At 41.0% G+C, this 22,656-nt stretch overlaps 1 protein-coding gene across 2 annotated transcripts; it reads right to left on the reverse strand.

Moving 5' to 3' along the window:
- Positions 1 to 1,019: 1,019 nt before the first annotated feature.
- LOC113583886 (tripartite motif-containing protein 2-like) lies at positions 1,020 to 20,746 on the reverse strand. 2 transcript variants are annotated; one of them, XM_027020484.2, is made up of 12 exons: positions 20,614 to 20,746; positions 10,995 to 11,173; positions 8,988 to 9,168; positions 7,986 to 8,137; positions 7,400 to 7,580; positions 6,422 to 6,923; positions 5,702 to 5,805; positions 5,400 to 5,567; positions 5,123 to 5,291; positions 4,795 to 4,865; positions 4,297 to 4,437; positions 1,020 to 2,445 (listed from the first exon to the last, which is right to left on the reverse strand). In XM_027020484.2, the coding sequence occupies exons 3-12, from the start codon at positions 9,105 to 9,107 to the stop codon at positions 2,293 to 2,295; spliced, it is 1,761 nt and encodes a 586-aa protein (XP_026876285.2). In that variant the 5' UTR covers positions 9,108 to 9,168; positions 10,995 to 11,173; positions 20,614 to 20,746; the 3' UTR covers positions 1,020 to 2,292. The 2 variants fall into 2 exon arrangements, with proteins under 2 accessions (XP_026876285.2, XP_026876284.2); XM_027020483.2 differs by having other exon boundaries at positions 8,988 to 9,228.
- Between the last annotated feature and the right edge of the window lie 1,910 nt (positions 20,747 to 22,656).

A 22,656-nucleotide genomic window follows, 5' to 3' on the forward strand; every position in this document is an offset into this window, starting at 1 on the left:
TTTAAAACACAGACGAATGGGAAAAGAAACCGTTTTGAGCAGGTTTTCACTCCTCAGTTAGGCTTTTCAGTGTTCTGCCAGTAAATAGCTATTAAAGCCATTCACCGTTTAATAACTAATTCAACGAGAAAGTGGTATAAGTGGGCTGCCGGTAATCACACACAGGTGCAACCAATTGTAATCACCCACTGGTTTATCCAGGCTGTCTCTCCACCACACAAATGACCCTTGGCCATGACACCACTGCCACAAGATGTTTTATTTTATGTATGCTTGGGATGAAAAAGGTTGAAAAGTAGCCTTCATATTTACACCGGTTTATTTAAATTTCAGTTGATAATATCTATCCTGACTGTCTCTGGCAGTCAATAAAGTAATAATCAAAAAATAAAACGTACAAAAAACACATCTCAAAATGAAAGGAAGACATGATTGCCAGTTTAATCTGTCATGGATTCCTTAATCTGATAGACAGTGTAAACTATTTTTCTGATCATGTGCAACACCAATTGGTCTTCATTTTATGATATTCTGCTCAGCCATGAAAGGGAGTCAGTGAGACTTCAATCTGGCAGTTATACCAAAGAGGAAGAGAAAGTTAATCCACTGTTTTTCTGCATGAAAACACATAAGGACCATTAGTGTATACTATACATCACTTTACTGTATTTTGTTTATTACATATTTAAACTAAATTTAAGAAAAATGTTAAAAAAGAAAATGCAAACATTTCGCATATTAAATGTATTAGTTTTTTACTACATTATTTTTTTCATGTAAAACCTATATACACACAAAAAAAGTGACTCACTTTTATTGCAAGTAATATACAAGTAGTGCAAGTAAACTGTGAGATAATTCTTATATTTGTTATATTATTTTAAAGCACACCTGTGATTTTCAAAAATGATAAAACCACAAAGTAGGCACTCATCATAACCCAGCTATGTGCAGCTCAAAAGAAAAAACATACCAACGTAACATATAAAACAATATATTTTTCCCCACAGAGTGTAACATCTCTTCAGGTTATCTACAATATTTAAGCAATGAGGAAAAAAAAGTGGTTGTATAACTAAAGATTTCAGACTAAAAATTGTTACACATCAAACATGCATCTGCAAGATGGCAATGTTACTTGTTTCAGAAGGCAGTGCCTAAAAGGTGTTGTGATAAGTGGAGCAAAAGACTTCATTTGGAATGTATGAAAATACCACATTAAGGAGGTACTGGCATATAGGTAGACAATGACATTATGTGAAAGTTAAGCTTAAATGTTATGTGAATGGACTAACACAGGTGGTTGTCTATTAATGACGGTAACTAAACCACCAGAGAGACAAGACTCAAACAGCAAAGGACCAATCCAATTGTCATGTAATTAAAGTGAATCAATGAAGTTGTTGACAGATTGTTTAGTGCACTAATGGACAAAAAAGCATGAGGAAATAAAAGTTCTGTAACTTAATTACAGAAATCAGAAATAAAGTTCTGTAACTTAATTACAAACAAAATCTCCAACATAACAGTATGAAAAAATCCCCTCAGCTCAAATAGTTTATATCTGTCAAATATCAAGTGCTTCCCTTTCTTGTTGGATATGGTCAACTGCCTAAACACACACACACACTCACACACTCACACACTCTGTGTGGGCATCACACCCTGAGCAACATGGTGAGAAGTTTAGTAAAGTGTCTGCACAATTCTAAACTTTGACCCTGATTTCAGCTGGAGGATCTAACTGCTGCAGTGTGTGTGTTCACTATGGTGCACAGGATGTCACATGCCTTTAAATATCTCTCTTATATTTAAGTGCATTGCATATATATGTTTTTTACAGTCAACCTCTTACACAGAATCAGATGGTAAAATGTGCAATTTTGCACACATATTAAGCCTAATATTAGGCTAGGTGTGCCTGCACATAAATGGCTAAAACAAGATTTGCCCTTATCTGGAACAGTTTACACTCAGGATTAATTTCTTAGTACCATAGAAGGTGGAACTATTAGAAAAAAAATCCATTCATGATATCCATGCTATGATATAAGAAAACAACCATATCCATACAGTTACCGTACTATAAAGCAGCAAAGCAGTTTTCAGTCTCAGTTCCCAGGCTGAAGAGTTCCTCCAACTCACAGCCCATTTTTCCCTCTAAAGATATATGTCACACTTCTTCTATGCCCTAACCAGGAGGCAAGTCAAAGGTCAAAGGGCAGAGGTGACAGACGATGGTACCATGGGCGTGCACTAGTAAAGTGGTGTGAGGGTGCTGTCTCTGGAGTTCTACTGGAGATATCGGTAGACTTTGAAACAGTGGTTGCCAGAGTCGGCCACCACCACGTGGCCGTCGGAAGTCAGGGCCAACCCCTGGGGGCCGTACAGCGGGTCCGCCGACGTGTTGATGTAGGACAGGAATGAGCCACTACCATCGAACACCTGGAACACGACATATCCAATTACAGAACATTTTATACTATCCAGGAACACTTCAGAATAAAGGGCCCTTATAATGCAGTTTTACAGAGCCAGTGTGGAGGAAGTAGAACAGAAGACCTTTTGAGCATCTGATAGAGTGGAGCAAATGGATGGTGAAAAAACAATGGAATGGTTTTCCTTTTTTTGTATAGGCAATTAACTACTCCTTGATACTGCAAATGTAAAAAAAAAAAAAAAAAAAAAAAAAAAATTTTAATTAAAAAAATATTTTTAAAAGCACATTTTTATTAAATATATATAAAAAAAGGAATGTTCCATTATTATTAATCGTATGCACCTATGGGATTTGTAATATGGTCACTTGCCACAGCATGTTTATTATGTACTTGGAAAGAAGGAACACCGGGACTTGAAACACACTTTTGATAAAAGCTTAGCAGCACTTGTTGGATTGATCAATAAACGCTTATGTGAAACACTTTGTTTTATACAATGCATTTATTAATATATAAATATACACTATATAAGACAGTTATTTGTAAGTGAGAGTGAGTCTGCATAATTTGCTGTCTCAGACATGGGAGAGCTTTTCCACACTTAATTTCTAGTAATGTGTAAGGACTGCCCATTGTAAGCAGTGAAGTGTCGGACAGGTGCCACCTGATGTCGTATAGATACTGCATAACCTTACTTAAGAACAGATTTGGTAAGATATTCTTGCTGTCTCATCTTTAGGCTTAACATTAGTACATAACAGTTGAAACTTTTAGTCTATAATAAATTCAACAAGGGCTTTTTGGAATCCATTATAATTGTGTTTAAAGTCAAATGGTTTTTGCATTCTTTTCCTAGAACAGGAGAACAAACATGGGGTTCAGCATGAGTTGTGAACAAACCTAGGTCACCTTACATTGTACAAACAGCGTGAGCCACCCACCCATGGAGAGGGAGAGAGAAATGGTGAGCAAGTGTGTGTGTGTGGTGGGGGTGACCCAAGTGCAGAGCCACTCTAAAAGATAATTAAAACGATTAATTTAGAGGACTGCTCATGGGTCAGAACCACTTTCTATGATGTCCTTGAGGTGTGAAACCCTAAGCTCTCTATTGAAGGATGCTACAGTGCACTCAGAGAGGGAATACAAAACATGGATTGGTGGTCCTGACTGGTGGTCCAGATATGGAGAACAAACAAGGAACAAAAAGAGGTGCTGATGAGCTTGTACAAGAGGGAGAAAATAGACACGAAGTAATGCTTACTCCCAACCAAGAACACCAAAACTGGAGAACTAAAGAACTGATGGGCAAAATGTAGAAACACAGACATGATCCTGCACCATTAAAAAAAAAAAAAAAAAGATTCAAAGTTCTAGAAAACATGACAGAAATCAGAGAAACTCTAAGGGATTTGATCTGGCAAAGAAAGAAAGAAAACTCAAGAGAGCTCTTCTTGAGTTTTCTTTCTTTGCCAGACAAGAGATGTACAGTCTTGGATGTTTCGCACTTTTACCAGCTAACCTTGTGTCAGACTAAATCAAAATCTATGTATGAGGCAGCCTGCAAGCTCTTCTTAAGTAGGGGCAGACACAGATGTAGCTGATAACCCCTAAGTACTGTTGAGCAGCTGTGTGCCTCCCTCTGCAAGCATGTTACAGGAAACAACACTACAGGAAATGTGCCAAAGTTATTCTGTGTGGTAATGGACCACATGGTACAGACATAGCAGTAAGATGTTAGGTTGACAGATTGTGGATTATAGCTTTGAGGCAATTCATGGCTACTGATCATAGTCAGGGAAATGAGTCTTGAGTGATTCTGACTGGAAAACTGGTGAGTGGTACAGGTCTTTGGTACCTGTATTCGGCTGTTGCCCCAGTCAGCTACTATGATGTTGCCATTAACATCCACGGCGACTCCGGTAGGCGCGTTAAACTGGCCGTTCCCCTCGCCATTAGACCCAAATTTTAGCAGGAACTCTCCCTCCGAGTTAAAAACCTGTAAATTGCAGGTTAAAGTAGCTTACATTTGACTATTATCTTGATTTTATTCCTATTTTCCCCCATTACTAATTCACACTCACTGTGAATGTGAGAGCTAGTGACCTCACACTGACTGAGGGAGAATTAGTGACATCACACTTTAAACAAATAAAGGGAGAAGGAAATTAGTTTGACCTTCCTGCCCAGAGACCAGGGCCAAGTACATCCAACTCCCAGCCACTTAAGTATTACAAGTTATTAGGCATCGCAAAAATGGAACAATCGGATTAAATCTGGATCGTATGTAGATGAAAAAAAACCAAAAAGATTTTAAAAAGCATGAATTAAAAAGGAAAGCAATGTAAACCCATACCTTCACAGAATGATTGTGGAAATCGGTTATGATGATTTCATTATTCTGGTTAACTGCTGCAAAATGAGGACCTACAAAAAGGACAGAATGAGGAAGGAAGACGGACAGAGAGTGTAAACACTGCAACATTTACACACAACTGCAAGCAATGCCTTGTGAGTGCATTGTAATCAGTCTCTACATTCCCTTTCCCCCCTTTGTTCCTGAATGGCTCTCCTTATCAAGTGGCACATGAAGTGATGAAAAGATAAAAAGATGAATACCTGGAAAACATAAGATGGAAGGGGTGGGAGAAGGGATCTGCTGCCAGTGTCAGGGCAGGAAGTACCTGCGAACTGTTTGTCGCCATTGCCGCGGCTGCCGAACTTGGTGACGAGCTTGCCGTTTGGCTGGAAGATGAAGACGCAGCAGGCCTTGTTGTCTACCACGACGACATGGCCGTTTCTGTTGATGGACACACCCTTGGGACCCATCAGCTTCCCCGAGCCAATCTTTGTCTGGGGGAGGGAACCAAAAAGAGTGAGCAAGCCTTTTTTAGGTTTACAAAGATCTCCGTTTTGATTTGTTAGCGGATAACAGCCACATTTGTCTTGCCCTTCACCCACCTTAAATTTGCCATCACTGGAGAAGATGCTGACCCATTTATTGTCATAGTCTGCGATGATGATGTCACCGTTGGGGTGCTCGGCGACGCCAGTGGGCCGCTGGAGTTGCCCTGGTGACCGGCCCCGTACTCCGAAGCGATTCCTAAACTGCCCGTCATTGGAAAATATCTACAAGCGGATAAAACAAGAATAAGAACCAACAAAAACTCCATAAGGTCCCAGTAAGTGCTTCTTTCTTGTAATGAATAATGCTATGTATTTTTCACAAACATTATTGCATATCTGCAGTGATACTGGCTTACCTGAACACACTGATTGTTACTGTCTGCTATTAAGACCTTGCCAAGGTTGGAGGCAGCCACACCCTGCAGATTGGTGAATTCTCCCTTATTTCTTCCTTTAGTACCTATATCACAAGACAAAAAAAAGCTTTTACCAATAACAGTACAAATATTCCATACTTTGATATACTTCTGCTTTTGAATATTCTACTTTTGAATATATAAAAAAAACACCACATTTCAGTTGCTTGGTTGTAGGTATTACAGCTAAAAGACTTTATTAAGTAAGGAGACAGTATTGTAAATGTTTCAAAAACACACATATTGTGTGTTAACACACAAATACACAAGTATTTGCAAATTAAACTGTTAGCCAGGATTATTTATTTGTTGTTTCAGAAAAGGTGCTTAATCAGTGCAATGGAACAAGATGTAAAGGATCAACTTATACATATTATATACAAATTATACAAATTTATATAAACTGTGTAAAAGAAAATCCCATTACAGTTTCATCCTAACACAAAAACAAATTTTACTCATTGTTTTAATTAAAGGTTACATAATTTTTATTTACAATACTGCCTATTTGCTCTGTGGTGCCATTGTAAACACACATAAAATAAGTTTTTATTTTCCATCTTGTTCGTTTTACATTAGCGTAAGCCCAGAATATCTGTTTAAGGCTATTCACTAGACTTTCTCTGAAGGTTTGCTTCCTCCAGCAGTGACTGTCCATACCGATCCGGAATACGAGGTCGTCCTCAATGGGGTTTTCCTTCCTCCTCCCTGAGCTGTACTTGCTTCCGGGCCGCTTAACGGCGCGCTGCCTAACATTTGCGGGGCCCAGGGTCTTGACCTTCCTCCCCACAGCGGCGTCAGGCTCATGCTCCTTGACTGTGACGGTCATGCGGGCTGGACGCCCGACCACGCAGCCCTGTACGCCCTCGCCCAAGGGCGTCCCCGTCTGGCCAACGGAGGAGACGCTGATGTTCACGGCACCCAGTGTGCGGATGGAGGCACGCACGGCCTCCGTCTCAGCGATGAAAGCTAGCTGTGCATTTTCCTCGGGCTGCAGCGGTAGGTAGTGGCCGGCCAGCTCATCCAGGCGCTCGCCCAGCTGCCTGGACGTCAGCAGCAGCTCGGCGCCCGAGCCACGGAGCAGCGCCCGCTCGGCCAGGGTGCAGCCATCATGCATGCTTTCACGGCCTTGCAGCAGGGAGGACAACTGCGCTTGCAGCACCTGCACAGCAAAGCACACACGCGACATGTGGTGACAGGCGAATAAAACAAGCAAGTAAGACTTTCCTACCATGGTGAGAATAGTAGCACCAGCCTGGTGAGCTCACCAACTGTCTGATACAACCATCTGCTCAGGCACAGACTCCGCACATTTTATCAGACACACAATACTACTGTACTGTACTCCTGAGGCAATACTGGTGTCGCATGTCAGACATATCTGTTAAATCATAAGGATAGGGAGGTCGTTCACTGAGATTCATACAGGCTCACATCGCCACTTGTGACTCAGCTTCAGGAAGACCTTAATATCACCCAATGGGAGGAAAGTCTGATGTGTGAGGGAGGCTATCCATGAAAATGTCCAGCGCATCATCCTTGATGTATTTAGTTTTACAGGAGAAGCTTGTATATTAGCTATGCTAGGTTAGTATTCTAGGACCAATTTAATTATTTTAGAGTATGCGTGATACAAACTTTCTGTTTCAGCCCGTAGTTGACCTCCAGTTCCATGAGCAGAACTTTCTTGCGCATGTCGAGTGTCTGCTGCAGCTCCGTGAAGGTGGTGTGGATGTCCTGCTCGATCGAGCTCTTCTGATTGGCCATCTGCTGCAGGGTCTCGGACAGCACCTGTAGGGCAGAATCAATCTCCGGAAGCCTGAGCAGAATAAAAGAGAGATCAAGTGATTCATCCTCTTTCCCACTCTCTCTCTGTCTCCATTCATCTGTGTTTGATTGTCTCTCTTGCTATCTTTCCCTTGCTCTCACTTTCTTTCTCACTTTCTCTCCCTGTTGCTGACTTTTCCTCTGCCTCTCCACATCTATCTTTTTTTCTCTCTCTCTGATGCCCAACACCGCCAGTGTACTCCAAAGGCACTGGCAGGTTTATCTGGTTTTCACCATTTACTAAGGCGCATGATACCATTTACAACTCAACGGTTAAATTACATTAACACGTATTAGAAAGCGTCGTTAAGTCACCCTGAACGACGGCTTCTAAAACGTCGTAAATGAATATTACCATTGTCACAGACCCCGTCCTCACACCACTACACCTGTTCACCTGTTTTTGACGGCGTTCAGCTGCTCCTGCAGGGAGAGCCTGTGCTGCTCCAGCTTGTTCCTGAGGGGCACGGTGGTGTGCTGAGAGTGCTCACCACCCGTGCACTCCTTGCATACTGCCATCTCACACGGCAAGCAATAGAACTCCATCACCTGGGAGGGGAGGGGAGGGGGGGGGGCTAGGCTGAGCTTTGTGACAGGTGAGCACAACATATTCTGGCAAAATATAATAGAACAATTTACTGTGTCTCTATTTTTCTTTATTGTTCAATTTTACATGTGTGTACACCTGTACTCACACACGCACGCACACACACACACAAAGACAATCCAGTGGATAATCCAGTCTTGTGGAATCAGCCTAATTCTCCAAATTTCCACATCATGCCGAAAGCCACGCCACCCTCAGAGTTTGGCATGTTAACATTCCTACTTTGGGCACTGCTGTATATGAAAACTAGATGCTGAACATTCCAAGTGATAAGGCTGTAGCTAACATACTCCTTCACACAGTTCCTTGTCTAAGCTTTCTACATACGCACACACACGCACATACAGGCACACGAGTAGCTTTTGTGCTAAACACAAAATTTCCAAAAACACAAACAAAGAAAAAGAAATGTCATTGTTAAGATTGAAGTCCAGTGCTGCCTAATGGGAATGTTGGACCAACATGCCGAATTCCATGGTTTGTAAAATCACTTTTAGGAGATTTTATTTGTTATTTCTGTTATTTTGGCATTCTGGACATGGTAAAACATTTAAACTTCCCTTTACAGAAAAGGCCCATTATTATACAGGTATTTTCAGTCTTTCATAGTCTTTATGACTGGGTACCATATCACAGTCTTATATGTCTATCTTGCTGGCAAAATTACTACAGTTCCCTGTAAACTGTTACTGAAAAAAACCCCAAGTCAGCTTCGTAAACTTCCGGAACAACAGAAACCTAGGGTATTGGCTGCTTTAGTGGGACCACCCCACATATGCTTAGGGCTCGTACATTGCCTTCGTGACTGGGGCAGGAGAGCAGCCGTCCCGCAGTGGAGGTGTTGGTCGGGTGCGGCCCGCCGTGCCCCTCTTCTCCCTGACCTCCGCACGGGCTCGTCTCCAGCACCTCCATCAGGCCCGTGATGAAGTTGCTCTGCAGGGCTGTCAGGCCCTCCTTCGGCAGTATGGAGGTCCTCCGGCACACGGGATACAACAGTGTCAGGCTGCGGGAGGGGGTGTAGTTCTGCAGATACCTGGACCACATCCCCACGTGACACGGACCGAAGAAACCGATCAGCTATGACTCACCCCAAACATGATTGCTATGAACATCCCTGTTAAAGACTTCATAAAGGTTTTATATCACATATATGGCTAGTACATGAATATCTATATAAATAGCCATTTGTACAAACTTATGTCAGTGACTACAGTGTTAATTATCTACACTGTCTACAGTTGTCTACATAAGTATAAACTGTGTGTGTGTGTATATATATATATATATATATATATATATATATATATATATATATATATATATATATAGGACCAAGTCCAACTACCTAAACTGTAGCGTTTCTAATAGGACTATCAGAAAGAGGTTCTGTGGGTATCCTTTTTAATTTGCTAAGGCAATGGTGGGAATCCTGTTCTGCTCTGTTGACTGAATGTAACTAAAGAGAATTAAAAGAATGATATAGGTAGAAATCCATCATGATATAGGTAGAAATAAGTTGTTTCTGCTTGTATGGTAGTGTTTATAAGTCTCATTTATATGACAGAGGTTGTTCAAAATATTAGAGTTTGACATCATTTGGCAGACAAAAGAAACAAGATGTTTTGTATAATGGTGTCAATCTATTAAAGACATTTATCAAGTTAATTACACTAAGAGACTGGTTATTCATGATTAATTATGAAGTTAAGAAATGTTATACAAGAGTAAAATATTAATACAATATTAAAATAGTAATATTCACTTGGGAGGGGAGATAAAACAAATACATGTAGCATTGGAATAAAGGAATGCATGATAAACATGAAGAATCTTTGTTTTTTAACTTTATTACAAAAACACTTAGTTGAACATTAGTCGAATAAGATTACTTGTGAAGTTGAACAGTGAAGTTGTGTGACAAGTTCATAAAGTCTACTTTTCTTTTTAACCAGTTTCTCTGGCCAACTAGACTTACTGACATTTTCAGATGACATGTATAAGCTTATATAAGGTCTAGCCCAGCTGTTGGGTTTTAAGCCTGATTAGTGGCGTGGTTGACTCGAGGCCTCCCTCTGGTGGCCGGAGGGGGCCTTGGCCTGGTGCCAACCCTTACAACACAACTGACCTCTTCTTTTTCATAGTGTGGCCTGCCAAAGTAAAGAGTCTCTCACATGGCACTGTTGAGGCAGGTGAAACCAAGTAACTTTGTGCAGCATGGGCCAGTTTACCATGGGCATCTTTGTGTGTGGTCCACCTCTGTAGTGGACATGACTATGCTGACACTGGACTCTGCCCTAAACCCTGTCTAGATTTTTGTCTGTGGACAGTGTCTCATCATCAGACGAGTCTAGGGATGACTCTAGAGATGACGTTAATCCTTCAGAAGAAAGATCGTTCATCACTGCAATATGTGCACACTATGTTAGTTTTATCTAAACAAAACCTGAAGTGCAGCATCATGGATTATCATATTACCATATTAGTGGGCAGTGGTAGCTCAGTGGTTAAGGTACTAAACTTGTAAACAAAAGGTTGCCAGTTCAAGCCTCACCACTGCCAAGTTGCCACTGTTGGGCCTCTGAGCAAGACCCTTAACCCTCAATTGCTCAAGTTATACTCAGCCATGATTGTAAATTGCTTTGTATAAAAGCATAAGAGAAATATAAATGATTACATAAAACATGTTAAATAAGAATTAAAGTGTTAATGCCTTAACTTTGTTAGTCAAAATTTTAAAATGTAAGGAAGACTTATTATATTTACAAAATACTTTAAATATAACATTATACAGGCACATACTTTTCACAGAAGGTGTGGAGGCAGGGGAGGACCTTAGGGTTGTTCTAGCGATGCAGACATATGCTGCAGATCAGGAACTGCTGGTCAATCTGATGCACCACAGGCCCTGGACTTGTACAGCCTTCACTAGCCATCCTAAAGCTCTCACAGAGCTATCATACTGCCTTTCAGCCAGTGGCCTGGGCACGCACGCACACACACACACACACACACACACAGACAGAGAGATGAGAGATGAGGCCATTGTCATAAACCACATCATAAAACAGTCACACCTGCACAGTCCAAAATAAAAAAAGAAGAAAGGACTATGGTTGGTCAGAAGGTGTCACTGTGGACTTCCATGAGGACAGGCTATAACTTACTCTCGCGTCTCATTGCACAGCCTGCATATAGGACACACCAACAGACACAAACGTAAATGATTCTCAACATAAAAAAAAAACCGAATATACGGGACTGTAAGGTTGACAGCAGGCAGTTCTAAAAGGCAAAGCCCTGAAACAACACAAAGCAGGCCTACGTATTTTAAAACAGCAACACAGTTCGATGTTCATTCCAAAACCCCTCCCAGTAGCAAGTGCATCATAAACAAGCATTTTAAAACACAAAAAAGGTTGTGTTTAAGAAAAAAAACACAAAACAAAACAAAACCCCCCCCCCCCACACACACACACACACACACAAGTGCTTGAGAGACCAGAAGAAAGCAGGCCTGGTGGTAGTAAATCGTTCAGTTTAAGAAGAGAAAGCGAGAGGCAGTTTGTTTTATTGGAGACAGACTGCTGAGTCCTCAAGCCACACTGCATCATCTCTGTGCTGACTGGATTGGAACTATACAGCTGGGAGTGTCTGAGAGAATGTGTGTGGTAAGCCACAAAGCAGCTCAGACCAGCAGTTTCATGATTATATAGTCTTTAAACAATACACTAGTGGCTCTGATTGAAAGAAACTGTTATTCGAGCAATCAAAAGAAGAAATGAGGGTTTATGCTTAAATGTGATAGTATAGAAAGCAGAAATCTTTGTGTGACCAGTGCATAAACCTCTTCTGCACGACTGAGGCAAGAGCCGAGGCATACCCATACTCCATCTGAAATACGAAAGTACCAAAACATTAATACTGAGGATAAACACCGAGTCTGTGCATGATTTTTAATAAGTGCCATTTTTTCTTTAAGTTAGTGACAATCTCAAAAAGAAAATACAATACAATACAATACAATACATAAATGATTGTTTTATAAAGGCAAATTTATAGTGTGATTGAAAAATAGCCAACAGTATAACAGATATACACACATACCTATTTAATCCAAATGTTTTTTACCCATCCAAACTAAATCTTAGTAATATCCTAATGACTAGCTCCCAGGCCAGTTCAGACTTTCCAGTTCAGCATTGGCCAAAGTAAAAGAGGCACAGATGTCCCTGCCAGCCACCTTTCGGCCACCCCAAGGACACATTTAAAACAAACTGGGACATAATTTAACCAGAGAATGAGACCTCATCATCATAGCAACACCGACAAAGGTTGCAAAATCGGGCCAGCAGAGTCCGAGCGTCAGATGAACAGGCAAGACATAGTTGCGAGTGCGAGTCACCACCAAATAACTGCCAATGCTCTGCTCCACTCAAAAATCAAATCCAAAATGCCATCAGAGAAGAGCTCCTCCTACCATTAAACTTATGCTTTGTGATATTGTCATCCATTTGTTGTGCGTCACTGCTGTGGTATTCTGTCCAAATATCTGTCTGCAAACTGAATAGAATCAGTTACGGAATCAGGAACAACCTCGTTAATTAGAAATAGAGCTGTGCATCCCACGCCCCCACAAAATAAATAAAGTAGAAGTGATCATGAAATGGGCAGAAGGCTTTGAATTTGAACCAGACACTTAGGGGCACTATATAGTGACTGGACTAACCAAATTAGTCAATTTGCAAAGGGGAAGCTCTACTGAACTGATGCATAAAGTGTAAATGCAAAGTAATGGGCATGATACCCTGGCCACAGAATAGCTCAACTGCAAGGAGGTTACCTTGTACCATAGACCAACAACATAAACAATATAAATACAAATGCATGTCATCATGATCAGAACTAAATTGTTGTGCATGAATTTAAGAAAACAAACCAGATGGGTTTAGAACTGGATCAGCAGATGACCCGTTTTGGTAAATAAATTCAAGTGCCCAGAGGAGTTCTCTCATATGACGTCAACCTGCACTTTTAATTCCTGCACACGCACTCTATTATGATCGACTCACTGCACCCACTACCTAACATAAACTGATCAGCACTTGGTCTGTGTTAAAAGCACATCTTTTGGGAATTACGTCACAATGACTTTTGCAGCAATAACTACTCGGATTTTGTACTCGTGAAAACCCAGTTTTAGGACTACACTTTCTTTGTTGTAAAATTTAAAGTCTGAATGAAACAATAGTTTCTGTGATGTTACACAGAATATTTCTTCAATGACCTCTGCCGTCATTTCAGCCAAGTCACATGCAACATCTGCTGAGACCTGTTACATAACATTTACATAAGATGGAGCGTGGCATCGAAGTGAATGACATGTAGCAGCACACAGCAAGCACCTGGGGTCACTCATTATGGTCGCAACCAAAAGAATGTTCAATTCCTAGTCATTCAAACAGACACAGCATGAGACATATTCAATGGGTGCATGAAAAAAAGCACTTTTGTTCTGTTTATAATGCACCTTTTCATACACAAATCTGTGGAACAATATACAGTAGAAAGACAGTCAGCATAGTATCAGCATTATATATATATATATCTCTGTGAATAAGATGCACGTGCAGTGTGTCATCACACATAACCCACTTCTGAAACAAGCAATGGCAAAAACAATGACCTGCAAAATATGCAGTGGAACGCAATAGACTGTTCAAGAAGGCGAGTCACCGAATCCCTACCATCCACCGGTCATCCTCAGAAACCTGCAGTGCACATGCTGCCCTGTAATGATGGTGTGCCTGTGGAGCTGTGCAGGGATTAGAGCGCTGAGACCAAGATAAGCCCCAAGGAGATGAGACTCATATCCAGCTACCGCCACAGACAGGGATTACTGAATGAAGAGGGCAGGCTCATACAAGTCTGCTAAGCAGACCCCCCACAAGTCCTCATTGATGCTATTCTCTTTTTTGCTCTCTCTCTCATCTTTTATTCATTCACCCACTCACTATTTCCTCCTCTCCAGCAGCTCTCATTCCTTCTGTCTTTTTTTCCTTGCTCACCCACTCTGCTTCTCTCTCTCTCAAATCTGTCCACATGTTAACTCACTGCAACCTCCCTTGCAAAGTATTGAGGGATTTGGGATGCAGAGGCAGGCGGTCGGCAGCATGGGTCACAAGGGTGAGTGCAAAATTAGGCAAGAACGATAACATGATAGAATGCTAACGTACAGGGGGGGGGGGGGGGGGGGGGGGGGGGGGGGGTCGGGGGTGTACTGGCATCTGCCAGCACACATCATTAGTGCTGAGTCACTGTACAGCAATCAAGCAAGAGGAAGAGAGACAGAGGGATGGAGAGAGAGAGAGAGAGAAACAGACAGAGGGAGAGGAATCAAGAGAGGGAGAGCTATAGAAAGAGAGAGCAAAGTATAAAGACATGAACAGAGAGAGAGAGTCAGAAGAGCAAGAACAAGTGTGTGTGTCATTATGCGAAGTCAGAACTGCCGGTTCGCATGAAGGACAAATATTAAGGAGACAACGAAGCAATGCTGTGAATGAGGGGAAGCGAATGACACTCTGATGGCCAAATTACAGAACATAAAAGGTTATAATCTATTCAAAGTGAGAGAGTCCATTAATCTAAATTTTTTAACATCACTGATGAGTCTCTGATACATGCATAAATTAGCAAAGGGCTGAGCATCCATTAAATGCAGTACATAGTAATATAATACATGTAAGGAGACGTGTTGAGGGAGTGGGATGCCGAGGCAAGTCTCCATAATGAATAAGGTGTTTATTTGCAATTCAAACAAAACCGAAACCAAAACAAACTAAATCGCAACAGCGTAGGAACTAGCAAAACCAGACAATACTTTGCGTGAAGCATAACGTGCAATACACACAGGGTCAAACACCAAAAACAGAACAATAGGGCTTTAAATACCTGTGCTAAAAATGAACGTAACTAAGAGCAGGTGTGGCACGAGTAATTATCAGCCATACATCAGAAACGGAGGCGGTTGAGGCAGCAGCACATAACCTGCGGCCCAGGTCGCCATTGAAACGCGCTGCTACGATTTGCTCAGGAAGCCTTGTGCGACTCAGTCGCTCATATCTGTGTCAAGGCGAGATGCGTCACAGCTGTGCCAGTAAAAACAGAGAGGAATATTTATGTGGAGGAGCTCAGAAGAACACATGAGCTACATAATTCAAAAACGTACAACCATGGCACAATAAGGCACAAAATGCATATGTTTGCTACTCTTTACTAAGGGGACATATCTCACTACTACTCTAAGGGGACATATGCTTCACAAAGGTTTATTTGTTTCCTGAGCTCTGCATTAGCCAAGCATTACTTCACCAACATCTGCCTCAGCAGCCTTGCTCTGCTACGCTAGGCCTGTTATGTTCTAGTACTGCCCAGTTCCACAGACCTTTCCAGAATCCTGAACTCAGCAGTTTTGAACAGATCTGGCCTGACATAGCATTACAGAGCATGCAGGTCCCAGCCAAAAGCTATGACAATGACTCCAGACCTGACCCCTCATCAGAACACAGCCAAGAAAAACATGAGAGTTTGAGGTAGGAGGGTGGGGGGTCCACACTGTTGCACAATGCTATTGTACACCAAGATTCAGAGGGACAAACAAAACAGTGATGCAGTGATCTGGAGGAATGTACATGCTCTTTCCGGCCAAACAGGTCCTCGTAAAGTTCTTGGCAAGGCCTGCAAGACAGTTCAGACAGTAGGAGACACGGAGGAACTCCCAAAGTGAGAGCAACGCACAGCCCTCTGCCACATAGTTAACTGAGGTTTTATGTAAACATGTATATATATAGACACACACACACACACACGCACGCACGCACACAGACAAGCACGCACACGCAAACATACGGATACACAGACACAGTTACACAAACACACACACACACACACACACACACACACACACACAAATTTATGAACACTTGAAAAGATTTGAATGAACTGTCTTCAGTGCTGGCAAGTGTGTTTCAGTTTGGATCTAGCTCAGCTGATCCTATAACTCCAGCTGACACACACAAGCCTATAAACAATATATTACACAGACAAAGAAGCAAATGCATAACAGATGAAGCAGGCTAGGTTTCAAATACATCTAAGCATTGTTTAGACTACATTTTACCCAGAACTCTGCATATATTTGGATATATATCTAACTACTTTTTGGCAGTTCTTACTCCTTTGCCACATGAACACATGGGTAGGATAAAAACCTCTAGATTTAAAATATATAGTTAGAAACTGCATAGAAGTTACACAAAACATTTGCCACTTATTCAAAGGTGACAGAACTGTCACTGAGACCCTTTGGCATGAAAAGAAGGCAACAAGAACTTATATACTGTTATATACTTATAATCTTATATACTGTTACCAAGAACCACAGTGGCTACTGTAGATATGAGTAAATGTCAACAAAAGTAACAGCACATTAAAATTGGCCATTGTAATCACCACCTTAGTTTAAATATCATCTCGAGTGAATGACTGACATTTTTGTCTTGCCACTGGCCAGAAGAAGGAACCACTGAACACTGCACTTTAGGAAAAAAATGCTTTAAGCACTCAACTCTGTCCCACTCTCCTATAAACTGATGGATGAACTGGCTTGTGAATGCAGACACAATACGTTCTGAACTCCTACAGTGCTATTTTAGTGGAATACAGAGTAAACGCAGACTTCCCTTCCTCAAAGATGATCCAACATCATATGGCCACTTCATACATGATAATCATCCATGACCAATATTAAAGCAAGCCATTCAACCATTCAATAAAATGGATACCAATAAAAGTCAAAAAAAAAAAAAAAGTTAAACACAGCACATTAAAAATTAAGCACAGAAGGAAATGAGCCTAATAGTAAAGCATTTGCAGTCAGGTCCCTCCTCCTTCAAACCAATCATGGGAACAGGCCCCCCTTCCAGACAGTGTGATCTTTGCTGATCTGTGCTTTTATGATAACAGGGACAGGCACATTTTATTAGTCAGCAGAGGAAGAATCAGGGTTCATGAAGATCGAGATTGAGCTCTCTCTCTCTCTCTCTCTCTCTGTTGTCTATCCTCCCTGCCCCCATCCTGTTCACTAAATCAAACAACACGCTCATGATGACGTCTCTTGACCCTTCCGCTAGCCCTTCCCCCGACTTAATCGCCTGAGGAAAGCTTGAAGCTACTGGACGTGCACATGAGCCATATAGGCCTTAACACTGACCAGAAACACTGAACCGCAATACTGAACACCTTCTAATCGCAGCTGAACCTCAACAGTGCCATGAACTCCCTCTCTCCCCCCCCCCCCCCCCCCCCCCCCCCAAAGAAATCTAGCAGCAGAATGGATCATTACATCTTATAACAGGGAAGTCATATATTGGTAACAGCAACCAACTGTAAACAAAACAGTCAATTTTCAGCAAGATATCAAGCGTGGTTTCAGAACTTTGCTACAAAAACATTCTTCGAAAACCTTCTACAGAAATGGTAATGTTTTTCTTAGGATACAGAACTTGTGATGTAGGTCAATGATTTAAAGTGTGACAGCATGAAAAATGTAAAAAAAATGTTCACAGAATCTTTGGTTCATGAGCCTAAGAAGTGATGCTTAATCTGTTGTCTCAGGTCCCTATGGCCTCTGAAGGGACATAATACCTTCAGAGCGACTGAGGAATTACTTGGTGGGGGGAGTGCTGTAGCCCTAGAACTCGAATGCACAGATTTCCTTCACCCATAAGTTATAGCGCAGCCAACAATGGTCGGTCATTGTAACTGTGCTAGTATCCATGAAAAATGAACTCAGCAAAATAAGCGCAATGGTTATGTAACAGTAACCATAGAAATAAAATCCCATTGCTAATAGTGATGACACTTTCTGGCTTCATATAATCATATACAATCAGGACAGTGGATCTGCTATTTACTCATCTAATACCTGCTATATCTCTTTTGCTGTAGACAGCCATTAAAGCAAATGCACACCTTATTATTATTATTTTTTACATTCACGATTACCTTGGCCAAGAGACTGTATGAACAAGCAGTAACATGAGCAGACCTTTATGATAGAAAGTTTATATAGGCAAAATACAATGGCAGAGAATGTTTACAAAGGAGTAATGTAAATGTCCAAAAGAAAAGATAAACCCCAGAATGTCCCCCCACCAATTTGGTCAATGGTCAAAACATAACCTAAATTTCATAGAGTTTTGCTTAAAGCCAAAATATTGTTGTTAAATGCTTTAAGAGTATTATACCAGAGCTCAGAGTATGTTTTAGCATAAACTTGAATGGAATGTCTGAGATTAATAAGGATGTTCACAGCACACAATAACAACCCATAACTAGATATAGATTTTATTTTAATATTGCAACCTGCTGTAGTATCAGTATTAGCAAGTGTCACGGAACACTAGCCCCCCATGAGTCACGTGGTACGGCCTGCTGCGTACAAGAGGAACCACGTCTGTTTGTGGCCACGCCCTCCGTAAGGACACACACCTGCATGGGGTTAATCGTTACGTGTTTGTCTGTCTATTTAAAACCCAGGTAGTGTGTGCCTCGGTGTGGGTCATTGTAGGTGTAAGCGTTAATGTTTTTTTTTTATAAATCACTGTTACTGTTGTTTAGCCTTTGTCATCGTTATTAATGTAATATTGTTCACCATTAATCTTGTGTGAATCTCATCGTTGTCTTGCATGTTTTATGTCATTAAATGTCTTTCAATGTCGAGGGGGTCCATGCGTCCTGCTACGCTCCCTGCGGCACAGCAAGTCCAATATTGCAACAACAAATAAAAACAAACAAAAAAAATTGCATGGCCATAACCCCAAATATTGCCAAACTACAGTCAGCAAAGCTATGCTAAACAAAGGCAACCTGTGTCAGTACTGAGGAGATAAGAACAAATTATAGGGCATGTTAATTTCAGAAAAACTAAAAATATAATCAGTTTCTGCCTTCTTTCCTTCCTGCATGAATGCAAACCAGGCCAATGTGCCTGTCTGCTTTCTATGTAGTAGATACACACTGCTGGCCAGAGAATTAATCAGTATTCAGTATTTTACAGCAGCAGTGCTATGTTCAATATATGGGGGCCTAAAAACACAGAAAAAGGATGAGACATTCTAAATGTCCTTTTTAATACATAAAACATGTATTTGCCATGAGTTATTGCCTCATTCATTCCTTGAATATAATATCAGTTTGATTTATGATCAGACAGAGGGCAGGGGGTGTCAGAGTTGCCTGTTACTGTCCTCAAGATTTACGTCATGGACAGTGACCACACACACTTATCATATCCAAGTCTTCCTGCATGGGCATCAGCACGCAGTCTGGCAGTGCTGATAACCTCGAGCCAACCATTAGCATGAGAGTTGCTATGGGGATTATTCTCCATTACACAGTCTTATTGCCTTAAGGAAAAACCAGACCAGGCCACACCAAATATACCCCCACAGACATGCTCACTTACACTGTATACAAGCCATTGCCAAGGATGTGGAGTTGCTTTAGGTTTCTTCATATCTTCTTCACATTTTTTTATGTTAAGCAAGCTTTGTAGCTGGTTTAGTAAAGTGGTCACACATTACAATCACACATTCAAACTAGAGAATTTTTATAAAGAAGCTTTTGTGATCACTGTAAATGAGTGATATTAGACAGTGATCTTGCTCTCTGTATTAATTTCAGCTCGACTTCTAACTTAAATTATTAGCCATAGAGAAGCATACTGAAGCACTAATGTCTCAGTTGTTTGTAAAACTTGAATATTTAAAAAGTTTATTTCTCAATTTAGTTTTAAAAGTTTAAAATTCTTAATCTCAATACATTCTACATAATACATACATCCAATTTAGCTTTAAAAGTAAAACATGTAGTCAAATATTATGATTTTCTTCACAGAGAATCATATCAGAAACATAAATTTAACAGTCTACCAAAGATCACTCTCGCATCTCTCATAACAATAGAAAGTAACTAGTCTAGTGTCCAGTTAATTTAGCTGTTTAGTAAGATAATCTGCAAACTGCTTCGTTTCTGCCTATTTAACACATTTAATTTAAAGGGGCGAAAAGGAATCCCTCATGATGCTTTATCTGTTGAGCCTTAAATTGATCCTATTGAATACAATTCATGAACGCACACTGAGGAGGACGTACTATGCATATTCAGTTTTTAAAGCTACATTAATGGATGAAACAGTGTATGAATCGAAATGACAACGTTCGCGGACACTTTTGACACATCTCGTTGACAAACACGCAAAATCTGTCCGTCTAATCGAACGGCTATCCTGACATCAACCTGTTTTCCGACGTCCTACCCCCTCTCTCCGTCTGTTTCTCCAAAACTCTTTTTCACTTACGTGAGCTCCATGACCGCTTTAATTCTGTTGCCGAATAATAAGTTTAACGTGCGATCATCTGTTTCCAAACCGAAACAACATCGACCACTCTGAAGACCGTGACGCTCACAGGAACCACAGTGCCACTAGGCAGGCACTCTCATTAGTTCTCAAAAGCTTGAGCACTAAAGGGAGGGGCTCAGTAAAAATCGGAAACCTGGCCAATCAAAGAACTTTAAGAATTTAGGGCGGGCTCATTTGATGTGACTTTTAACCCTTGCCAACAATTCTATGCTGACCTAAAATGCTCCAGTGTGACGCGATCGACATTAATTATGCAAATTGTGTGTTGCGAAGCTACACTACATACGTTTAAACATTTTTGCCCCCCCCATTGGGAATTGATCACATATGCGTAATTTGGTTCCATCTGATATATTACATTGGGTACTGTCCCTTACAATCAATAATGTATGTTTTCACAAAAGCTCACGTGAAAGAAAATACCAAATGTAGGCAGCCTGCCGCTGTCATTGTATCACAAAGTGTTTTGGGCCAGAACAGTTTACCTTTTGGGTTTGGTGCATCACCCTGAGATGGATGTTTGGATGGATGGATGACTTCATTAATTGCAGAGGGCAATTTACTGGTTACAGCAGTAACCATTTGTTTACTGGTTCAGTTGTTCATGAGTTCACTAATTGCTTTGCATTAAATCTACAAGTGCCCCAACAGACCCTACTCAGCTGTAGTCTAGGACTACATATGACAACCAGTTAAATGTGAAATGTCTTTTCATGTGCAATATATGCCTTCACATACTAGCAAAAATCTAACCCAGTGAAGTGACCCTGAGCTCTGGATTGGCCCAAGCAGACATTCATTTAAACAAACGATAACTCATAGTCATCTAACACCATCCCAGCAGCTTTCTTTTACAAGGGACACAGTACAGCACTTGTTCAGCTTGTGCCTTACAGTGATAAGTGGGTAAAATGCATCAGCTCTCAGACAAAGCCCTTGGGCACTATTGCGCACGCGCACGCACACACACACACACACACACACACAAATTCGCTGAGTCATACTGGGGCATTCTGCGAAAAGTCATGTGAGCCCACAGATGGGGAGAGGACCTAAAAATTAGTATTCAAAAGTGTTTGATGTTACTGCCCAGGACAAAGATCAGCTCCATATATTACAATTATTTTGGTAGCAAAAGATTACATTAAAGCAAAAAAAAAGTGAGCTCCAAATTCTTATAAAAGAAACTTTTTAAAGGGCAATAAGATCAAGTCAAAAAATATTGCATGTTCTGCTAGTCAACCGCTGTAATATCCTTAGCAAGAAATGTAAATAGAGATTCCATGACGCTAGAGGAACCTGGAGGTTATTAGCCTTTAGAAACACAGGAAATTGAGGGAGAGATATACCTCCTGTTGCTTCCTTCAAAGGCACGCCCCACACCCAAACTAGCACGAGAGATTTCAACGCCCTGTTCGATGCAGGCAAACCATTTCATTGTGAGAGTTTAGGGTAGCTCTGCACAGTTAAAGCCACCCAACCCTCTCTTTTTTATCGCCAGCTCCGCTTATTCACTGACTAAAAATGTGACACTGGCATCGTATAAAACCCAGCTCAGTGCTTGTATGGTGCAGTGCATGGCAACAGATAATGTTTAATTAATCTAAAATACTGCTATAAAACAGGTGCGGCTCCATTGCGTCTAGGCATAAGGTGTTTCTAATTAATTTGGTGGTGAGTGTATGGCGTAAGCAAATAACCAAATTAGGCTAAATCGCTTGACCCCATACTATGCTTTAAATAAGGCCTTCTTCCTGTACTTGGCAGGGCCTTAAACAATGCTATGGAAGTCCCAAAAGATGAAAGTAAGGCAACAACTAGCAAAGAACATTTAGAGAGATGAACCGGAACAACTGTCTTTTCTAAGTACAACTCCCAGAAAGACCAAAATGTTACATTGTTCTATAAAAGCAAGAGCCCTCTGAATTGTAAGTACAGGGTTAAATTGATTTTGCATCAAAAATGTGCCTAATTCAGCTC

Source organism: Electrophorus electricus, chromosome 9, assembly GCF_013358815.1.
Source record: "Electrophorus electricus isolate fEleEle1 chromosome 9, fEleEle1.pri, whole genome shotgun sequence".
Lineage (NCBI taxonomy): Eukaryota > Metazoa > Chordata > Actinopteri > Gymnotiformes > Gymnotidae > Electrophorus > Electrophorus electricus.